Source organism: Ceratocystis lukuohia (genome assembly GCF_044167205.1).
Source record: "Ceratocystis lukuohia strain C4212 chromosome Unknown Supercontig4_pilon, whole genome shotgun sequence".
Taxonomy (NCBI): Eukaryota; Fungi; Ascomycota; class Sordariomycetes; order Microascales; family Ceratocystidaceae; genus Ceratocystis; species Ceratocystis lukuohia.
The window spans coordinates 3,204,197-3,224,269 of NW_027263523.1; the positions used below are offsets into that span (position 1 = coordinate 3,204,197).

At 50.2% G+C, this 20,073-nt stretch overlaps 4 protein-coding genes across 4 annotated transcripts; 2 read left to right on the forward strand and 2 right to left on the reverse strand.

Annotated features, from left to right (window-relative positions):
* Positions 1-6,413: 6,413 nt before the first annotated feature.
* Positions 6,414-10,585, reverse strand: HOO65_040743 (Protein lsb5; the record flags this gene model as incomplete). Its single annotated transcript, XM_071002498.1, has 8 exons — positions 6,414-6,739; positions 6,853-7,009; positions 7,061-7,570; positions 7,652-7,936; positions 8,145-8,300; positions 8,850-9,724; positions 9,792-9,875; positions 9,946-10,585. 8 exons carry the CDS (start codon positions 10,583-10,585, stop codon positions 6,414-6,416), a joined length of 3,033 nt encoding a protein of 1,010 aa, XP_070859586.1.
* A 940-nt stretch (positions 10,586-11,525) lies between these two features.
* HOO65_040744 (putative srp40-c-like protein) lies at positions 11,526-12,809 on the forward strand (the record flags this gene model as incomplete). Its single annotated transcript, XM_071000726.1, has 1 exon — positions 11,526-12,809. The coding sequence occupies one exon, from the start codon at positions 11,526-11,528 to the stop codon at positions 12,807-12,809; it is 1,284 nt and encodes a 427-aa protein (XP_070859587.1).
* Positions 12,810-13,083: 274 nt separating this feature from the next.
* HOO65_040745 (uncharacterized protein) lies at positions 13,084-15,046 on the reverse strand (the record flags this gene model as incomplete). The annotated part of the gene is made up of 6 exons (XM_071002699.1): positions 13,084-13,771; positions 13,831-14,147; positions 14,204-14,469; positions 14,554-14,641; positions 14,722-14,881; positions 14,979-15,046. The coding sequence occupies 6 exons, from the start codon at positions 15,044-15,046 to the stop codon at positions 13,084-13,086; spliced, it is 1,587 nt and encodes a 528-aa protein (XP_070859588.1).
* A 3,287-nt stretch (positions 15,047-18,333) lies between these two features.
* Positions 18,334-19,824, forward strand: HOO65_040746 (uncharacterized protein; the record flags this gene model as incomplete). Its single annotated transcript, XM_071000727.1, has 1 exon — positions 18,334-19,824. The coding sequence occupies one exon, from the start codon at positions 18,334-18,336 to the stop codon at positions 19,822-19,824; it is 1,491 nt and encodes a 496-aa protein (XP_070859589.1).
* Between the last annotated feature and the right edge of the window lie 249 nt (positions 19,825-20,073).

The following is a 20,073-nucleotide window of genomic DNA, read 5'->3' on the forward strand; positions in this document are numbered from 1 at the left end:
CATCGACAAACCAGGTTAGGCCGACAGTCACCTGAGACCCAACGACTGGCGGAATGCTGCGATTCTAGGAGGGGGTGGCGATGTTGTTGGTGAGGAGGAGGAGGAGGAGGAGAGGGATAAGAGGAAGAAGAGGAGAGGTCTAGACAGGAAAGGCAGAAGAGGAGCCAAAGGAAGAGTCAGAGATGCCGCTGCAGGGCAGGGAAGATGAGGCCCCCGGAGAGGGGTCTTTATGCAAAGCTACGTAGACAGAATACAGAAAGTACAGGAATGCAGGCTGGCAAACACCCACAGACGCAATTGATGTACAAGACACAGACAAAGATATGCAAAGAATCAACAGGCCACAGACACAAAAGGCAGTACACAGACATCAGCTCCCCCAGAACCACAGGGTGCCAGAGGGTCTCTGCTTCGCTCTGTTGGCCCTGCTTTTAGTGGCCCGGATTCGCTTCTCTCTACTGTCTCTTGTCTGGCGCTGTGCTTATCCTTTCTTCCTCCTCCCAGGCCACCTTGCTTGAGACTAGTAGGCTAGCAGGGCCTTTAGCTCCCCCCCTCCCCTCTCATTCTGCGAGCCTTCTATCCTGCTTCTTTGTTTTTGTTCCCTTTATGCTTTGTGTCTTGTCGCATCGCCCGCTCGGTGCCTATTGCGTATGCCAACTGCAGGTACCAAGTGTGCCCTTCTCCTCCCCTTTCCCGTCCCCAGTCTCGTCTTCTCCCCCAAAGCCACAGGCCCCAAGCCCTCAAGACCCAGACCCAGACGCAGCCCAAGTCCCAAGCTAGCCAGCGGCTTGGAGGAGCTTTGCTACGATGCAAGTCTTTGTGTTTTCTTTTTCTTTTCCTCCTCCGTTGCTCTTACTTGTCCGTGTCTATGCTATGTGCAATGCCGTCCGTTTCTTCCCACGAAGCCCAAGTTTACGGCAGCTAGTCAGCTAGTAGCAATAGTAGCCCAAGGCTTCCCGAAGATGGAGACTTGCGGAGGCGGGAGGGCATGGCAAAGAAGACGGAGGTAGAATGGCGGAGGAGGGGGGGGGGGGGGATGAGGCTTGGAGTAGGACGTATTGCTGTTTTCCTTTTCCCTTCTTTTTTTTCTTCTTTTCTTGCACAGCCTATTATTCAAGAGAGAAGGAAATCTCGTATGTGATATCTTTGAGGCTCTATTATCCTCGCCAACTCTTGCTTTTTTTTATCTTCTTTTCTCTCTATTTTATTGTCTTCACCGGACTTCCTCGGCGTAACTTGGCTCTCTTCTATGAAAAGGCCGGGCACTTATGTTAGGTCTCTTCTGGTCTTTTCTATCTCGTACTGGCCGTTGTTGTTTCCTTAGTGCTTGCTCTTGTTTCCTCTTTGCCTTGTGATATAGGGCAGCGAAAAAATATCCCGCGGAGTGGGTTAATAGTAGGGAGTCTGATATATGGGCTTGTTTACATGTCTAGCCATTATTTTCCTTTTCATCTATAGCAACGCCGTTCCTCTCTTTCTTGCCCTCCCCCCTCCCCCCCGCAAGTACCATTTGAGTCCCCTAGCGTTGTTGTCTTGTCCTTCAACCTGTAGATCTAGACAAGTTCCACCCCCCCAAGTGAAAGACCCTCGCCTCATCTCGCGTTAGTGCTCTCAAGGTCTGTGCGTCTTGTTTGCCTCCGTTTCCTGCTTTTATAACTGGCATTTTCTAGCTTCTCTTCTAGCGGCGTCTGCTTGATTCCTGTAGATATCGGTCTTTACCAAAGTAGAGGATAGCGTTGTTTTGTTGTGGTTAATATTTATGCCCTGAACCATAGGCGTCAATGTTTTGTTTCCTTTCGTACGGCACATGTTGTCATGCCAATACGTCACAAGCAAATGAGGGTGACAATAAAGGCAGTGTGACATCTAAAAAATACTAAAATAGAAGCTTGTTTAATGGGATGTTTAATGGTGGGAAGAAGTGCCAAGAAAAGCTAGCAAACAAAAAGTTCCTCCGCCGAAGAAAAAGAAAAAAAAAAAGAAAAAAAAAAAGAAAAAAAAAAAAAAAAAAAAAAAAAAAGAAAAAAAAAAAAAAAGAAATTCACATAATTAAACCAAGAATGGGAAATATACATGTCCAAAACAGCAAAAACAGGCACATACTAGTACGCCTGCTTTAAATCCTTAAAATAAGATACCAATGCCGTTTATAGGGTTAAGCTTCTGACAAGCTAAACCCAAGAAAAACAAGTCCTCCCCTCCCTCTACAAAGCTCACCACCACCCACCGTCAAGGTTACTTGCATGAACCCGGCTAATGCTGACCTGGTACCACAAGGCGGGAGGCGAGGAGCGGCGAGCCTGACCTACAACGTAGTGCTGTGCTGCTACTGGCTGACTGGCTGTGATGCATATTAGCCTTTTATATCAACATCGTTGTTAAGGCTGACTAGGCTAAAGCACACTGCCACCTCCAACATTCACTGAGGCCTAGCTTGACTAAAGGCTCAAAAGTCCAAAACTGTGCTACAGATTCCTAGAGCAGAACAACAGCATGGTGTGGCTGTAAGAGGAAAAAAGAAAACCAATATTAACTGCCTATAGACAATGAGTGATGAGCCTCTCCTATCCCCCTTCCTGCTTCTCCATATGCAACACAGCCAGCGAGCTTCTTAGTTGCTTGCTATGTGCTCTGTACTATAAGCCCGAAAGATATGCCGAGACCAGTCTGTGGTCCTGCCATAGCCTAATTCTCCGCACGACGTTACCAAGGTCTGGTCTGCCTGGGGCCAGGGGACTTTTTCCCTCTCTCTTTTCCCTGCTCTACTGTTTTTCTTCTCTGTTTTCTCCATGTTGTCTGCGCGCTTCTCCCGATTTCTCCTTCCACACCCAGTTGGCCTGTTTGCTTGGGTTTGATTGATTCTAGCTTGCTTCTGGTCTACCAAAAAAGCGGCAGAGCAATGAGGCTGTGCCGAATCTGCTGTTATCTTGAACGATCTCCCAGCCTCTCGGAAAGCATCCTCAGCAAGACCAGCACACCAACAGGCTGTAGAATGGGCCCAATGTGAGAGAAGAGGGAGGCGCGTTCAGTTTGGCCACCAGGGTCTGGTGTGTGTGTGTGTGTGTGTGTGCGTGTGGAAAAATAGGACTTTCACACGTTGTTGCTTGCTTACTTGCGTGTACTTGCTTTTCTGCACACTGAAAGACTTGCACATGGAACATGGACGCATACTGGCTCTCCCAGACTCTCCTTGGCAATGGATAGATCTTGATATTTTTGCCTCCAAGCCTCGTGGGTACAATCTTCAATCAAGCGGCCGCCCGCCAGTCTTTTCTTCTTCTCTAGCCGTCTAGAAGTATACGAGGGACAAGCCAAGAAGCGAGACAGGGCTTGGTAGAACATGATAGCACAGGGCAGAGTTGCAGCTAGATGTTAGGCAGGAAGAGGGGGACAGGAGACAGCTGCAAGGTAAGGGAGGAGGGGCGGGGATTGTCCCTCTACCTGGTTCGACAAATAGACAGCCATCCCCAGTACGAAGCTTTCAACGCCCAAGTTCTAGGCCCCAAGTCTCTAAAGCCAAACCGTTCCAATAAGAAGAACAAACCTTGGGCCTAGCCTACCTATGACGACACAATCGTATTTTTCTTACCTAGTCCCTTGGTTACTCTTTCTTTCTCTCTTCCGCCCTGTTTGTTATCGTGGAGGTGTAGTTTTGTACCAAATGTCTTGGCGGCACGACAAAGGTTCGACAAGGAAGACTAAAAGTAACATGACCTTTTTCTTTTTTCCTTTTTTTTTTGGCCGATCTAAACCAGATAGGTATACATACACGGACTATACTCTATCTTCCTATATGCATTTTGAAGGCATCCAACCAAGCTTACGAAAATAATGTGAGAGTTCCATTGCTTTCTTTGCATCTCATACACCCCCTCTTTCCCTCTCTCCTTCCTCCTCATGCCCCCTCCTTGTACTTTCTTTGCTCCTACCCCCTTACTTTGACCCTGGCTTGCCGTCTTTGCCTTCTTCTGCCTTCTTCCATCATCATCTCCGCCTCTTCGTTGCCTGCTCCTCCCAAAACCACCTTCTCAATCACCAGATTCCGTCCTAAACCAAATCAGCACCCTTGCATTGGCCGGATAGCCCGTAGTATCCTCATCCTTCCTCTCCTCTCCACTCCTCTCCTCCCCTCCACTCTTCTCCTCTTCCTCAGCCTTTGTCTACTTGAGCAGATAAATTATGTAGAATAATAGAGGCTAGGTAAAAGCACAGGAAAAAAAAGCGTTATTTGAGTGCCAAGCCAGAGAGTTATGGCCGGAGAAAAAAGAGGACAGGAAACAAAAAGCCAGGGAAGGGAACAATGGAGCAAAATAGGGGAGAGTGGTGCAATCAAGGAAATGGCCGTTTCTATTTTTACGGCACTATGGAGATGAATAGCCCGGCATAAGAGTTGTGCATTTATGGGCATGGATAGCGAGGAAAAGTCAAGCCAGTGGTAGAATCAGATAGACCGTAAAAGACAGCATGCTAGCTAGTGACAGTAGAACATAGGACTCGACTTTGTCGGGCAGCCACCGCTCTTAGCCATATCTAATGCTCGATTAGACGTCAAGTTTTACGGGCGCAAGTTGGTTGCACACTGCTAAACCCAAGGACGTCTTTGGGTTACATCGGCAGTAGTTGGAAAGAAAACAGAACAGGCTTGTCATCAACAAGCCCTTGCCTTAGTCCTTCGGCCAATCGAATAGCTAGGAGGTGGTCTTGTTTGGCAGCACAAGTCATAAGAAAGATACATAACTACTACACTATGTCCCTCAACACAATAGGACCTTAACGAGGCCCTTAATACTACAACGTTAAGAGCAGGAAGGAACCTGGAGGACTCGAGAACATAAGTTCGCATGTAAAGGATCTGAAGGATTCCCTGTAGACTACAATTGCCCATTTTAATTGAAAGTTCGGAAAGAACGAAGTTAAAACTGGCAGGTTCCATTTTCCCAAACAACCAGAACAAACAAGATAGAAGATAATGCAACTGCCCTTTTCTAGTTTATGCAAAAACAACACAGTGTCAGGGCCGTGTGCTGTGCACCGTACCAACGACACACAAGGCATAAAACAACAAAGCCTAGCAGCCATAACAGCTAAATCAAACAACAACGAATGCTTGTTTTTTTTTCTTTTTTTTTTTTTATTCTTTTTTGGAAATGCTTTCCTGACTGAGCCTGTCCTGTCCTGTCCTGTGGTGTGGTTGGAGAAGAGGAATGGAATACGCCACTGAGCTGTGCACACAACGTAACATCCTGGCTCAACATGGTAAGCAGCAGGGTTAACAGTCAACGGTGAGAGATAATTCCGCCACAGGAGAGAACAAGTACAAGGATAGAGTGATATACACAGAGGTCTGCATAAAACAGCATCATAAACATTACAAGGCATCCATTTCTAGAAACACCGAATAGCAGACTCACTAGTCGATGCCTGTCAAGGTTTCCACTACTGCCCCCCCCCCCCCGGATTTGTTAAGCTCTGCCTAAAAAAGAAGCACAAGAGAAGCCCAGGAGGGATGGAGAGACAGAGAAAGAGATATGAGAAGGTGTAGAGAGGAAGAGAAAGGCTTGAACCTAGACTCACTGGGGGCTAACGCCTAACTGCCCCACCACGGATGAAGCAAAGCAGCCAATGAGACTTGGATACCAAGAATGCAAGAGCATTCAGCTGATTGCCTGTGGATGGTGACGAGAAAAAGAAGACCAGAGGAGAGTAAGAAGAAAAGGGGGACGGGCCATCTATAGCACCGTGCTTTCTTCTTCCTCTATTTCTCTCTTTCTGTCTACACCATGCTTGCAAGACGCTGGGGCCACCTTGATACCGGAAAACAAGGCCACTGACCCATGGACGATAAAAAGGAAGTCAACTAGAAGGAGGAAAGAAGGCTAGCAGAGTTGACTGTCTGGTTGTACTGCAGACCTAAGACTAGATTGAGAAGAGGGATACCGGAGAGCAAAAAGGAAAGAAAAAGGCAAGCCGCAACACCTCCTGCGTCGCTAGAAACGGATGATCCGAAGTCAAGCCAGGCCTAGCAAAGAGAGATAAGAGCAGGCAAGTGTAGGAGCAGGAGTAAGGGCACCAATCAAATTAAGCCTATATCAGAGACAGCCCGAAGGCAGCCTGAATGGAGTTGAGTTGGGGTGGTTACAGAACAAGATGGGTTGGCTGACTGTATCATTGTCCGTCTCTCTGGAGTAAGTGGCCAAAGCCGGGCTACTCAATGCTAAAGCCCTAGAATTTTCAATCACACCAGCAGCTTGCAGGGGTAGTTAGACCAGCTCCGTCTACCTATCCATGCCTATGAAAGACAAATGTAGCTATAACAAAGCTCTCACCTCGTACCGTGATGGCCCGTATACACCCACCTACATCTGCACCTGCACCTGCACCTGCAACTGCCCCTTCACCTGCATCTCTACCCCCTAATTAATCACATTTGAATCTGCAAATGGATCATTCTCATCCTCAAGCTGTTCTGGCTTTCTTAGTGCCATGACTGACGCTAGTGGCTGCTTCTGCTGCTGCTGCTGAGTGTTTTGTGCCATTCCAGTGTTACGCGACGGTTTTGAAGCAGCTGGAGGCCGGGGCGGAGGGGCTCGAGAGCCACGGCGGCTGGATGGGGCACTGGTGGATGGTGGTGAAGAGGGCGTTGTGGAGTTTTCAAGAGACAAGCCAGCCATATCGGGAGACGGCGAAGATGTGGCTCCCGAGGTAGAATTACCAGTTTCGTTAGTACGGAGTTGGGCCACTAGAAAGGCAAAGGGAATAGGGGTTAGTAGAGGCTGGCAAGCAGTGGCCTGCAGAAGAAGACAAAGTAAGAGAGCCATAGGTGGCAGATAGGAGTAAATAGGGGTTACATACTGCGATACATATGGGCCTGAGCTGCGAGATCATCATCTGAGTCGCTGTCTGCGTTAATAGAGCGGTCGAGCTGCTCAAAGGTAATCAAGGCATTGATAAGCTCATCATTAGCGTGTAGAAGGCCACCAAGAAATTCTTCGCTATGGATGTTATGAATCTATGACACAGTCAGTACGAGGGTATTGGGACACATGGAACAAATACATACGTATCGTAGGACCTGCCGACGCAGCGTCTTGCACTCCTCGAAGCGCTGAACGCAGACTTGGTTCTCGGAAATGCGCTCCGTCTCTCTGTTGACGACCTGCATAGAATTAAGAAGGTTTGTAGCAGCTAGACTCGAGTCTGCAATGGTCGCTTTGATGCGCGGCCGCTCGGTCTGCAGATTGATGGGTGCACGCAACTTGTCCTTGCTGCTCTTGCGCTTTTCTTTCTCCTTTTCTTTGTCCTTTTTGCGCGACGACCAGAATCCGGACGAAGACTTGGCATGGCCGAATGACTGGTGGCCGGTGCTAGAGGTTGAGGCTGAGGCTGAGGCTGAGGGCGAAGACCCAGCTGGCCACTCGGTTGACGCTGAGGGTCGGTGTGTAGACCCAGCAGCCTGGCCGGGTTTGCTTGTTTCGGCATCAGTGTCTTCGTCGTCGTCAAAGGGATTTTCGGTTTCGCGGACTGCTTTGGAGACATCTCGGGTGACCACTACTTTGCGGCGGGGGAGTTGCTATGAGTTGGGGGACTTGCGGTTAGCTGCGTAAGACGTGGTGTAGTGCACGAAGAATGAAGCACGTCAAGAAAAACTCACGTTGACTAGCGACGCAATACCGCTCATACCAGCGATATTCTTATACTGAACCCAGCCGCGAAAGAGCTCGTCGCACTTCTTGCGCACCTCAGGATCTGAGTGTGGCGATGTAGCACACACGCGCAACCGCTCAAGTAGCGGCTCGTTGGCGAAAGTGCGTTGGAAACGCGGGCCGGCGTTCTGGATCAGACCATCTAGAATGACCAGGGCACGCAGCTGGCGGTGCACATTGCCGTACTTGAGCTTTTTGCGGATAGCCCGGGCTGCTTCTTCTGGCCCGCTTTGCTGCAGAGACACTAGCTCGACGAGATTGGGAATACAACTAAAGTCATCGACTGCAAAGCTCTCGCCTGTTTGCGTTTCGACAGCAACGGTGACAGCAGTATATGGCTTCTAAGCGGAAGAAGAAATGGAAAACGAGACGCTGTGAGTGATTTGGATTTGCAGGGCGTTTGTAAGGCTTTGGTAAGAAGAGAAGGAGGGGTAGACGTACAGGCATGATACAGAAAGCTATTTGAGATAACGTCAAGAGTGAAGCGTTGGCGGGAAGACCACACAAAGTGACAAGGCGACAAGGACGGACAGAGCGGAGCGGAGCGTCTTTGTGGTCGTTGCGCAGGCAAGAGCAAAGCACAGCAGGTGCCAGCGACTGAAATGCTTTCCAAGATGACACACGCTGGAGTTCCTACGTCACCTCGCCTCGAAATGTGGAGGTGCAAGGGCCGTGTTTCCAAGGTGAAAGGTGAGGGGCAGCCCCTGTTAATAGCGTCGTAAGGTAGACGGATAGCCACACGGACAAAGCGCCTATGAATAGACGCCGAAAAAATCGTCCAAAAAAGAGCGGGAAAAGCCTAGGGCGGGCGAGAAAGGGGAGGGCGGGGCTGGCGTTGTATGTGTGAGCGAAACCAGAGACTAGATGGTCATCAAAATAAACAAGACGAGCGATGAAAGCTTGAAGGCGTAGAGGCGTCTAATAAAGTGGGGGCACAGCTATCTAGTGCAATGATTGCTATTGGCGGCTAGCCGCAACTGATAAGGACTGATAAGGATAAGCACGTCGTATTTACTATGGTTACATGGTTTGACTCTATGATTATATTATGTCCGTTCTCTAGCCTCCCATGGCCTAATTCCGTGGACTACCCCCGTTATGCTCTGTAGTTGCGTCTCATCTATCTGCTTTGCTTGTCCGACTCACTTTGCTGAATATTGACACGGCCGTGTCTGGCCTCGAGGTTGCCGTCCCAGGCCTTGAGTTTGCCTTCTTTTTACGAGACGACTTGGTGTCAAACAGACTCTTGACGCGGCGTAGCCGAGCCCAACGCTCCTTGTCCTTTGAATCGCGTGCAGCCTCGTCACCGCCGTTGGTCGCTGGTGTCCCGGGCGTGAGTAGGAGCGAGCCATTCGCGGCACCCGATCCTGGTGTCACAGGCAGGGCGGGGCGACCGCCTTTAGTGGGGGTAGATGGCAGCTCAGAGCGCGAGCGCATGCGGTTGACTTTGCTCTTGGAATCATCGTTGAGGCGCTCACGTAGGTAAGCCTCATTGCGTATAGACTGCACAAGGGCTTTCCAGGCTGTCAGGTCGGTGCCTGGCTTCGATCGTGCCGTGGCGAGCCTTTGGGTTTGCGGGTTTTTCCACGGGCAGAAGAAGCGATGTTCGCGAGCTGGGTCAAGGTAGTCCATGGCGGCCGGTACAGCAATAGAGCCGTCGGGTGCCAGCTCTTTGCTTTTGAACATCCATAAACCTAAACGGCGCAGACAGGTGTGGCAAGATGCAGAGTTCGGGATGGCGCCAATGCGGGGGTTAGTCAGGCCCTGCCACCCCATGATGGCTAGGGCCAGGGCGACTCGGTTAGGGGTTTTGGGATCTGAAGTCTTGGGGGGTGGTGCGGGCTTGGAGAAAAAGTCACGGGGTAGCTGTGATAGCACAACATCGAGGTCAAGGCCTTCGGGGAGTCGTAGGTTGAAGTCGTAGGGGAGAGAGTCCGAACGTGCGCAGAGTTCATCGTAGCGGAGACGCAGGGCCTCGAAGTTTGCGAGTGAGTTTGAGAAGGATATGCGGAGGAGGGAATCTACAAGCGAATGGTTAGAACGCATGACGGAGGCAATGAAAGCAAAAGAGAAGAGATAGACACCTACCCTCGCAACCAGACTGGCGCCAGAGACAGTTATCTTGGTGTGCATCGACCATAAGTTGGCAATACTTGTCGACTAGTGCATCTTCTACACGGAATGTTAGCAGGCGTTCAGTCATTTTAATGCGGCAGTATCACAACATCGCAAATCGCCTTACCTATCTCAGATGGCATCAAGACGGGCACTTCCTTGCCGTCAACCTCCTTCGTGTTAAACCGCACCACAAGCTCCTTATGACACAAGGTGCAGCGCACACGCTCTTTTCCCTGACAAGCCCAGCCCCGTTTTGCCCACTCGATCTCGCTGACACGATCGGGTTTGGGCGTCCAGTCTGAAATTTCTTGGAATGTGGTGAGTCGCTTGATCAACTCGTTACGGTCCGACGGACAGTATTTTGCGGCCGACATTGGTGGTGTGAGGTTAGTGACCTTGGTGACAGGGGCGACGACGGACGACGGCCGCATGGTGGACTTGGAGGCGCTAGAGCCCCATTTGCGTAGCGAGATTCCCGATATCTTGGTGGTTGAGCCAGGCGCCGAGGTAATGATGGTGACGTCGTTGGGGCCGAGGCGACGACGCTTGGAGCTGTCATCGGGCGTCAGCAAGGAATCAGATGGCGGCATTGCAGTAGTGTGGCTGTTAGCGTTGATAGTTTTGCGCGCAGAAGGCGAAGCAAGTAGCGAGTGTGGTGATTTTTGCGGATGTTCAGAGTCGAGATGGCGGCTTGGTGTAGACGGAGACGACCGATTGCCCATTCCCTGGATCAGAGCATTGAACTTGCGTTTGGTAGCGTTCATGGTGTTCGGAAGAAAGACAGACAGGACAAGGCCGGGCTGTGCTTGTTGTTAGGCTAAGATTGGGCTGGGCTGGCTATTTGTTTTGTTGATGAACAGAAGGCCCCAAGGATTTACCGGCGCCTGTTTTAGATTTTGTTTCCGAGTCTTTGCCCAGGCAGAAAGAAGAAAAGAGTCAACAAATGCAAAGAGCGCTGTTGGTTGGCTAGCGCAATGAGGCTGAGACTTGTAGCAGAGAAAAGACAGACAGAAAGAGAAAGTTTGTATAGACTTGGGTTGGGAATCAAAGCAGGGGTCCGTTGCTTGCGCTGGCTTACATGGGGGCTTACATCGGTCTGTGCAGAACGGCGATAGAGCGGGCGCTGGTAGGTTTGTGTGCTGAACTCGAGGCAAGACGGCAGCTTCGGAGGAGGATAGGAGGGAGGGTAGCCACAATGTAAGGGGTCTACCACAAGGGGAAAGCTAAGACACGGCCACTAGTAGCTGGGGGCGGCTTTGTTAGTTAGCAGGCCAAATCTCACAGCGTTGCAATACATGCAGGTTTGATGCAGCCACACTGCATAACCATAGAAACCGTCGCGTCTAGGGGGAATCGTGATCGCGTAAACGAGTTTGTAGGGCCCGTCATAAGGTTGGCTTCTAGAGTATAGTGGGTGTGGTCTAGCGGAGTTGCTGACTCAGTAGTCAATCGATAAGATAAGAAACTTTTTTTTTTATCCCATAGAACCCTGGCCCGTGGCTTTTCTTGAATTCGTCCTTCAGTCGAGGCCGATTTGATTTGCGCCGCTTGCTATTCCCGTCGCCTACTTCCTTTATCCTCTGTCGCATTTTCGCAGCGATAATCTCGCCCATGTCCGGACCTCCTGCGTGGCTATTCACCAACAACGCCGCTAATAAGTCTACTACCACCGCCATAACTACCGAGACCCTTCCCCACACCACCATGGCCAAGACCGATAAGAAGACCACCAAGGCAACCACACCCAAGGCTAGCGTACCGCCTGCTCAGCTTCTGGATCTTGTTGGAAGCTTCCTAGATGCTCATGGCTTTGCTGATGCCTACAAAGGGTTTAATAAGAAGCGCAAATCAGCTGGCTGGGCCGCTACTGGGGCTAGTGTACCGAAGAGCCAGACCCTAGAGGCCGTGTATGAGAGCTGGGCGGCGACACAGTCCAAACCCGCCGACAATGTCTCTGGAACTAGCGATGACATCGAGATGGGTGATGTTGCTGATGATGAATCTAGCGACTCGGAATCGAGTGACGAGAGCGACAGCGACGATGAGATGGAGACCCCAGCCCCCAAGTCAGGCAAGTCAAAGGCTGAGACTGCACCCGCAAAATCACTGAAGCGTAAGGCGCCTAGCTCAGAGCCTGAGTCTGAGTCCAAGTCTGAATCGTCCGAGTCGTCCGAGTCATCTGAGTCGAGCTCATCGGAAGACGAAAAGAAAAAGAAGAAGAAGAAGAAGAGCAAGACTGAGCAGCCTGCAGCCAAAAAGGCTAAGGTTACCAAGAAGACTGCATCTAGCTCCGAGTCGTCGTCTTCTGAGTCGTCCGATTCGTCTTCGTCTTCGTCTTCGTCTAGCTCTGATTCCAGCTCCGATTCCAGCTCCGATTCGGACTCTGATTCCAGTTCATCTGACAGCTCTGACTCCAGCAGCAGCAGCAGCAGCAGCAGCAGCGACAGCTCCTCATCCAGTTCCGACTCCTCATCTGATTCCGACAGCGATAGCGACAGCTCTGACTCTGAGGTCAACGAAAAAGCCGTCAACACTAAACTTCCTGATTCCGACTCGGACTCGGACTCCTCTTCATCCTCATCCTCATCTAGCTCCGACTCCGACTCTAGCACCGCCAAAAAAACCTCTAAAAGCGCCTCCAAGAAAGGCAGAACGTCCTCCTCTACATCTGCTGCTTCCTCTGTCACCCTGCAAAAGGTCTCGCCCCCTGCTGCACCTCTGCCTCCCGATCCGTCTGCGGCCTGGCGTGCCCGCCAGGAAGAAGCCAAGAACAAGCTACCATTCTCACGTGTGTCACGTGACATCAAGGTCGAGGAAAAGTTCGCCAAAAAGTATGAGCCCAGTCAGTACGACAAGAGCATGTTCGATACCCTTGCTGTGACGCGTGGCGCTGGCTTCACCAAGCAGAAGAACAAGATGAAGCGTGGCTCGTATCGTGCCGGTGTAATTGATACCAACTCACGTGGTGGTATCAAGTTCGAGGACTAGATGTCCGACGAACCGAAATACAAAGCCTCGACTCTGATTGAGAGAGAGAAGCCCCTGTGGAAAGTGTCTATGGTTGAGTATATCTTTCTATTGCTGCGTGTGTTTTTTGGCGTCGGTTTACATGAGCGCCAATAATTAGTCTATCCTAGGACACAAGCTTTTTATCAATTCATTTCTTTTAGCTTCAACTGGCAAGCCCAGGTTATATAGTTAGTTCATGTCGCATTACAGTACTCACGTACTCGTCAAGTATGTCTAGTTAGTTCCCTCCCGTCTATCTCCATGACCAGCTTGCTCGCAGTCTTGGCCACTCCTCCGCCACATTGTAAAAATCGCCCTTCTTCAGCTCTCTTACTAGTGGAGTGCTCTCAACAAACGCTAGTTCGTAGTTATTCGCTTCATCCACTGCCCATTGTACCATGAGCCGATCAGCCTTCTCATGAGCCATGTCTGGGCCGCTTTTAGAAGGTGGAAAATGCCGCAGTTGTGTCTCGCCAATATACGCAAAGTCACGCGCAATCTCCAGCGGGCTCATAGATACCTGGCGGCCAACAACCCAGAAGCCCCATAGACAGACCATAACGCCTGCGAAACCAACAAAACTAACAACAAACCCCCCAATCACCCATTGATACTCAACCTGGTACACGGCTCTTTGTGTGAACGACGTGTAATTGACGAACTGCACCTCCGATGTTGTCGCAATAGCCTGGCGAAGGCTGGTGCGTAGAGATATTTCGCGAAAGCCATTAATAATACCGTCCATTGGGTCTTTGAAGGCTGGTCCACAATCGGCCGTTGGTGGAATGATATATGTACTCGCGACAAGCCCCGTATGGGAGTAGTCCCAACCACGAGCACCCACCCACCGCAAATTAGCTTCTGAATGAAATAAGGTGTATGCAAAGTCTTGAAACGCAGCAAGATTGCCATCTAGACCACCCATAGGGCTAGCCATCGTCCTGTAGCATGAGGAATGTCAGTACTTGGGTTCGTCTGTGAGAAAAGATATTGCACTGACGTGTTGGCAATGAACTCATCACTCTCCCATGAGCTATTTCGAAAGACTACCGCCCCGGCGTCGGTTTGTAGATTATATTTCATAGTAGCGGGGTACAGGAAGCATGTTTGCACGACCATATCACCCGTACAATCTAGAGATGGCCGCCGGCTGACGGTGACGTTGAGGTAACCCTCGTTCGTACCGGAATAGGTCATGGATCTAACGTCAACATTTAAGAGGTCTAGGCCCTCAGCCATCTTTTCGCCCGTGGTGATGTAGCTCGAGACATTGTATGGCAGTGTCGTGGTTGTGCACTCGGTATTAAAGCCAAAGGCCTGCTATAGCGTTAGCGTACTATACCTAGAGTACAACGCACACGGTATAATTCTACCTTTACTGAGAATGTGCAGTTCGGACAGTCACTGTTGATTGTGATTGGCGATCTCTGCTGATACTCAGTCAACACTTGGCTGAAATTGCCCGAAATCATGACATTCTGGGCTCTTCCCATCATGGTCCCGGCAAAGTAGTTGTCGAGAGACGAGGAAGCAGGGACACTGATTGTACCATTGGCATGGTGTAGCTTCTCGCTAATTCGGATAGAGTTTTGAAAGCATGGATCGCGCGCAAGAGTGCTAGTGTGGATGATGATGGATACTAGAGAGAAGGGAAACTTGAGTTAGTACAACGCGCTTGTAGGCTAGATGGTTCAAGGCTACGGGATTTCTAATTATGCCTTACAAATGGCAAAGCCAGTGACTTTGAGGATGCTTTGAAGCGCGCAGTAAATACCCTGTCCTGCTACCCAGTAATGATGTACGTTGGCAAGCTAGAGCACAAGACAACAAAGAGTTAATGGTTATTTCTTGGTAGGTACTGAATAGCACACCCAGGAATGGATGCACTCACGGGGAACGGCTGGAATGCTCGCTTCCAAAAAAACACTGCAACAGCCTCTGCAATGGCCACACGAAGACAGTGATTGCCCGCTGCCGAAATCAGGGAGACAATAGTAGGCGGTTGGGCTTTGGGGTACGGCCAGTCGCTAACTGCAACGCCATTGACAAATCTATAAAGAAAAGCGGCCGTAATAATACATGCTGCGAGCCGTGCTTGTTGTTAGTGCTAGGACAGAAAACACACTTTAATTCTAGCCGTGTGCGCACCTATAAACGAAAGGTACATGAATAATATGGCCACCCACGGAAATGATGGCCAGAAGCGGGGAAGCCATTGGCGGCGATGTGAGGGTCGCGATGTGCGTGAATATTGGTGTGGGGGAAACGAGCGTGGTTGCGATTGCGATTGCGATTGCGATTGTGCTTGTGGTTGCAGGAGCTGCTCAGAAGATTTGTGGAGTTCTTCCATAGCAGCAAAACATGGGAAAATGAATGTAAATACAAGGTGGCAGAAAAGAGCAAAGGTTCAAGCTAAGCTGGCTGTGTAAACAGGCAGTCAATGAGTTGGGAACGGCGAATAAATAAGAAAACAAGGGAATACCTCCACCAGTGCTTGTGCCGGAACCCCCAACTACAAAACATTCCCCACTCGACACAACGGCGCAAAGCCTTGTAGACAATCAAGAAAGCTTCTGTGACATAACCTTTTATGCCGTCATATAGTGAACAAAGCTAGTGCGTTCTTTTACCGACCGCAGTTTTTCTTTGAAGCATAGTACAGTAGAAGCCTATAATTAGCAGCACCCTTACATCCCAACTTTTCGAGGAGGCTTGTCCGAAAATAACCTTGTCGTGGGTTCCTATCACGAGCTATTGTTTGAGGATGTCGAATGAAACAACGCACGCGTCCAAGTTGAACATGAGCGTGGTGTCATGGCGACAGGGGTGAACAGGTGATTATGAAACTGATGAAATGGCCGCTAAAAAGAGAGGATGCAGGGCTGAGTTAGCTCGGATCAAGGAAGGATGGGAGATGAGGATGACAAAGACGTAGTGGTTACACGGAAGGCAGGGCGTGGTCCGCTTTTTTGAGCCCGTGCGGCCCAGGAAGAAGTCACGTAAAGGGGCATGGTGCAGAGCCTATTGTATAACAGCATGTGACTTAGTACATTGGCAGACTGTAGTAGTATATCGAAGCAGTATTTCCTATGTAATGTTAGTAGACACATAGTGGTTTGCTAAGAAGTTGATGATCGGAGTTACACAGAGCCGGAATGATCCACTTTTAAACCTCCGTGTAACATGGAAGCTCAGAATATGGAGAGAATTACCTGTTAGGATGGAACCTATAGTTATAGATGAAGGCAGCTCCGGGAAGAGACATCACAGAGACAAGACCGAGAAGAAAAGGAATTGAAAATCTTCAATCAAAAGTGGGAAAAGTAGTCAAGGTAGCTACTACCCGATAGCAGGCGTTAACGATAGATCAACCGCAACATCTGCCGTTGATTCGCAGAACAAAAGCAAGGTCCGGCAGTGTGCCCGCAGAGTGGATTAGATGGAATACATAAAGGCAAACACCAATAGGACAGTGGCGATGACGCCAATAACGGACTGAGCAAGTAATTTCTCGAATCATTATGACATCAGCGTGACGCAAGTTGCTTAGTAGCAGTATTTCCGCAGTTAACTAGAAGACCGATTGTGGAAAAAACAAGGAAAAAGTGCTGCGAAGCAAAAGTGAAAAAAAAAGCGGAGGGCTGCAGCTCAGAGGTACAAGCAATGCTCGTGTAGAGGGAGAAGACAACAAAAGCCAGGTCGCTTTCGGGAAGACAGCCTCTTACTTATGCCCACGAGCTACTGCTCCCAGTCAACCTGCCGCAAGCTGGCTGATGGCTTTCTGCCGAATCTCCCGATCGGGAAGTCGGGGCTGATCCGGACGACGGGAGCCAGGAAGATGCTTGTTGATTAGACGATCTGCCGCACCCGCACACGAAAGCGCCCAACTCTCCATTTGGCGTCTGTCTCAAAATGCTGGCTTTCAAGAGCACCGAAGTTCTACTTTGAACCGAGGAAAAGCCCGCGTGGCGGTCATGTGGCTGAAAAGATCTGCGCTCACCAAAAAGGCAATTTCCCTAAAAGCTCAAATGCAAAAATTGGGGCAACTACCTAGGAAGCAGTATCATTCTTAACCACATGCCTAATAACCGAGCCGGCAAAGCTCTCCTTCTATTCACACTCTATCAACCCAAGTTATACGGCATCACCTTTTTGATCCGATGTGCCCCCTTCCGTGGGACCCATGCTGTAAGAACAAGTAGAAAATACACGAGTTCTAGTCGCCTTCTCCCGCCAGCCAGTCCATGGAGCTCCCTCCTCTAAAATCTCAAACTGCACAATTATACAGTCCTGACGTTATCTACATGCACATCGAACAGCCCCTAATTCGACTGGATGTCGACAATTTAAGCTTAGGCGGCATCCCACCATCCCTTGTCTAGTCATCCTTACCCACTCGCTCTCGGCATGCTGCTTGCACAGAGCCTACAGCATGTCTCATACAGCTGGTGCCGTTCGAGGAGTGGGTCTCGCGCCTGTACAGCCCTTGTTACACGACGGCTAATCATAGTGACTAATCGCTGCAGTACGTAGCCCAGTTTGCCCTCATTAGCATCATCCGAAGCAATCCCCTTAGTGGAAGCCTAGAGGGGAAAATCCCGATGGGCAGCATCATACGCATTTTGTAGGGGCTCTACTCATGCTGAAGAGGCTCCGCGGGAGTAGTGTTTTCGGGGTCGGGTGGCAAGTGGTGGGCGTGAGGATCATGGTGGTACTGCTGCTAGGAATAAGCCAATTGGGCCTGATCAAAGATTTTGTTTTTTTGCTAGACGCGAACTAGCGCACTTGTACAAGTGCCACGCAGCGGCGATGGCATGCACTGCTATGCAAAGAAATTGCAGTGTGGTTTGCGTAAAATTAAAAGCCCTATATGTAGAGGCGCAAAAGGGGGGCTTGCGAAGTCGATGGAGGTCAGATATTCGTGTAACAGGAAAGGGGAAAAGTCATTTCTCAGTGCCTCCAGGGCGTAGATAGGGCATCCAGTAGTGGGTACAGGGGGTAAGCCCGTCTAGCTCTAGGGGGGCGACCCATGTATATTTCAGCAGTGTGGAGCAACTCCTGTTGCCTATATCATCATCCATCCTCTCCCTCATGAGCCCATGAGTCCCTCCATAAGTCTTGACCTATAACCCGTCACCTTCATCGGGCACCAGAACCTCGGAAGTCTCAGCCACATCCCGACTATGGTGCAGTGAAATTTCTGGTCCGTACAACGTCATATCGAGGAGCCACAAGCTGTGGTGTGGCTGTACAGCTAATTTTTCTCTATGAAACACCAGTTTTCTCTTCATCTTAATCGCAAAAAAGAACCGCAGAAGATACATCCAACCTTGGAAACCTCCATACAAAATCCAGAGAAAATCCCACCATCCAAAGTCTCTTTCGGAAAAAAAAGAAGCTGCGTTTTCTAGGTTCCTTCAGGCAAAGCGGCCGAATGGCCGGCGCTTCCCCCTTTCGCTTGCTTGCACGAGGCCTTCTATAAACATGCCCTATTCCTGTTGCTATGACACGCATCATTCTCTTAACTGGAGCCCCGTTGCCGGCTGCGTTGCTTGAGGCTGAAACGACTCCTGGGACCTCCAGCGAGACTTCTACAGGAGCCCATAATGAAGCCCGAACTGGGGCCCATGCCGTCAAGATCGCGACTAGCCCTTTCTCCTCTCTCCTGCCTTGTTTTGAGCCCTGCTACGCCCGCATAGATAAGAGCCTTCCTATCCGTCCAGAAGTCTCAAGCACCCATACACATACCGACCACCGATCAAAAGAACCAGCTCCCTGGAGAGTCCTCTCACGCCCGCACAGCTATCTGTCCACGAGCTTCTCCCAGGCCTCCCGTGCGACAGACTTCTTGAACCTGGACCTACTACAGGCCTCTAGCGCTGACTCGCCTCAGGGCAGCACCAGGATCTCCCCATCACCTACTCATTCAACGCCAAAAGGTGGCGATGGCCTAACCACGTTACTAAACCAGTCTTGGTCTTGTATATTGGACGACAGCAACAGTGCGATCCCAGATCTGGCCGAAGATATACCTGGAAATACCAATAAGCCTCCTAGCCTCAATCCCCTTTTGCAGTTCTACGAAGAATCCATTCTCTTATACTCGGTGCTGGATGACGATGCGGATGTGACTAGTACCTCCGTTGCCGAACCTCCGCTGCAAAATCACGTGACATGTCACCCGCCAGCCACGCCGGCCAACATCTCTACATATTTCTCTCTTGAGGCTGATTCCGACATTGACACCACTATATCCATGTCGACCATCTTGCCGTCACACTCTCCAACACCCAGTCTACAAACATTTCTTCCAGGTGCCAGTCGGCCCCTGAGCAACCTCAAGGACCTCCCATCTTCCGCCCAGCTAGCCAAAATCCAACAACAGGAGTCCCGATCTCCCTTCCCACTCCGACAAAACCCAGTTCTCGTCAATTTAATTGTTGGCATAATCTCCATCTCGGCCCCACGCACCATCACCACACGCTGGGGCAGCCGTCTACAGCTAGTCGAACTTCTCGTCGGTGACAATACACGTGCTGGCTTTTCTGTGTCCTTTTGGCTGCCCCTAGCCACACAATCCGGCCTGTCCAGACCAGTCCAAAGCTCGAACCTAGCCACACTCCTAGCTCTGCAACGTCAGGACATCATCCTGCTCCAAAACGTGCTTCTGGCCAGCTTTGCCAACAAAGTCTTTGGCCAGAATGTGAAGGGCGGAGACACATCAGTTAACCTGCTCTATCGCCACTCTAACGCCTCTCTCCCTACACACCAACCGGCCCAAATCTCGGGCCACTACTCTGCTGCGGATCTCCAGGCCAGGTCCACAACCCACCCACAGCTCGAGAAGACTCGCTGTGTCCGGCAGTGGGTCATCAACTTCGTCGGCAGCGGCCCCATAGCCCCCAAGCGTCCCGACGACGGACACAACAAGCCTAGTAGAGAGACGAAAAGGCAGATTCGCACTTGGGACCAACCACCGCCTGACAGCCAATAAGCCTAGCCATAGCCAGGCGGCTAACGGACGGACTACACTAATCGGTTTCCATGTAAATCAGGCCTTTTTTTCAGTTTGCCTACAGTTTCGGCTACATGACTACTTTTTAATATGTCTTCTCCCTTTTACTCAACGCCTTGACCAAACTATCACAAACAATAAACCACAGACAATAAAGATGGGCCAAGTAAAAAATAATAGGAGCGCACCCAACGCCCTCCAGGCCTGTCTGCCTTATCAAAACTAGTG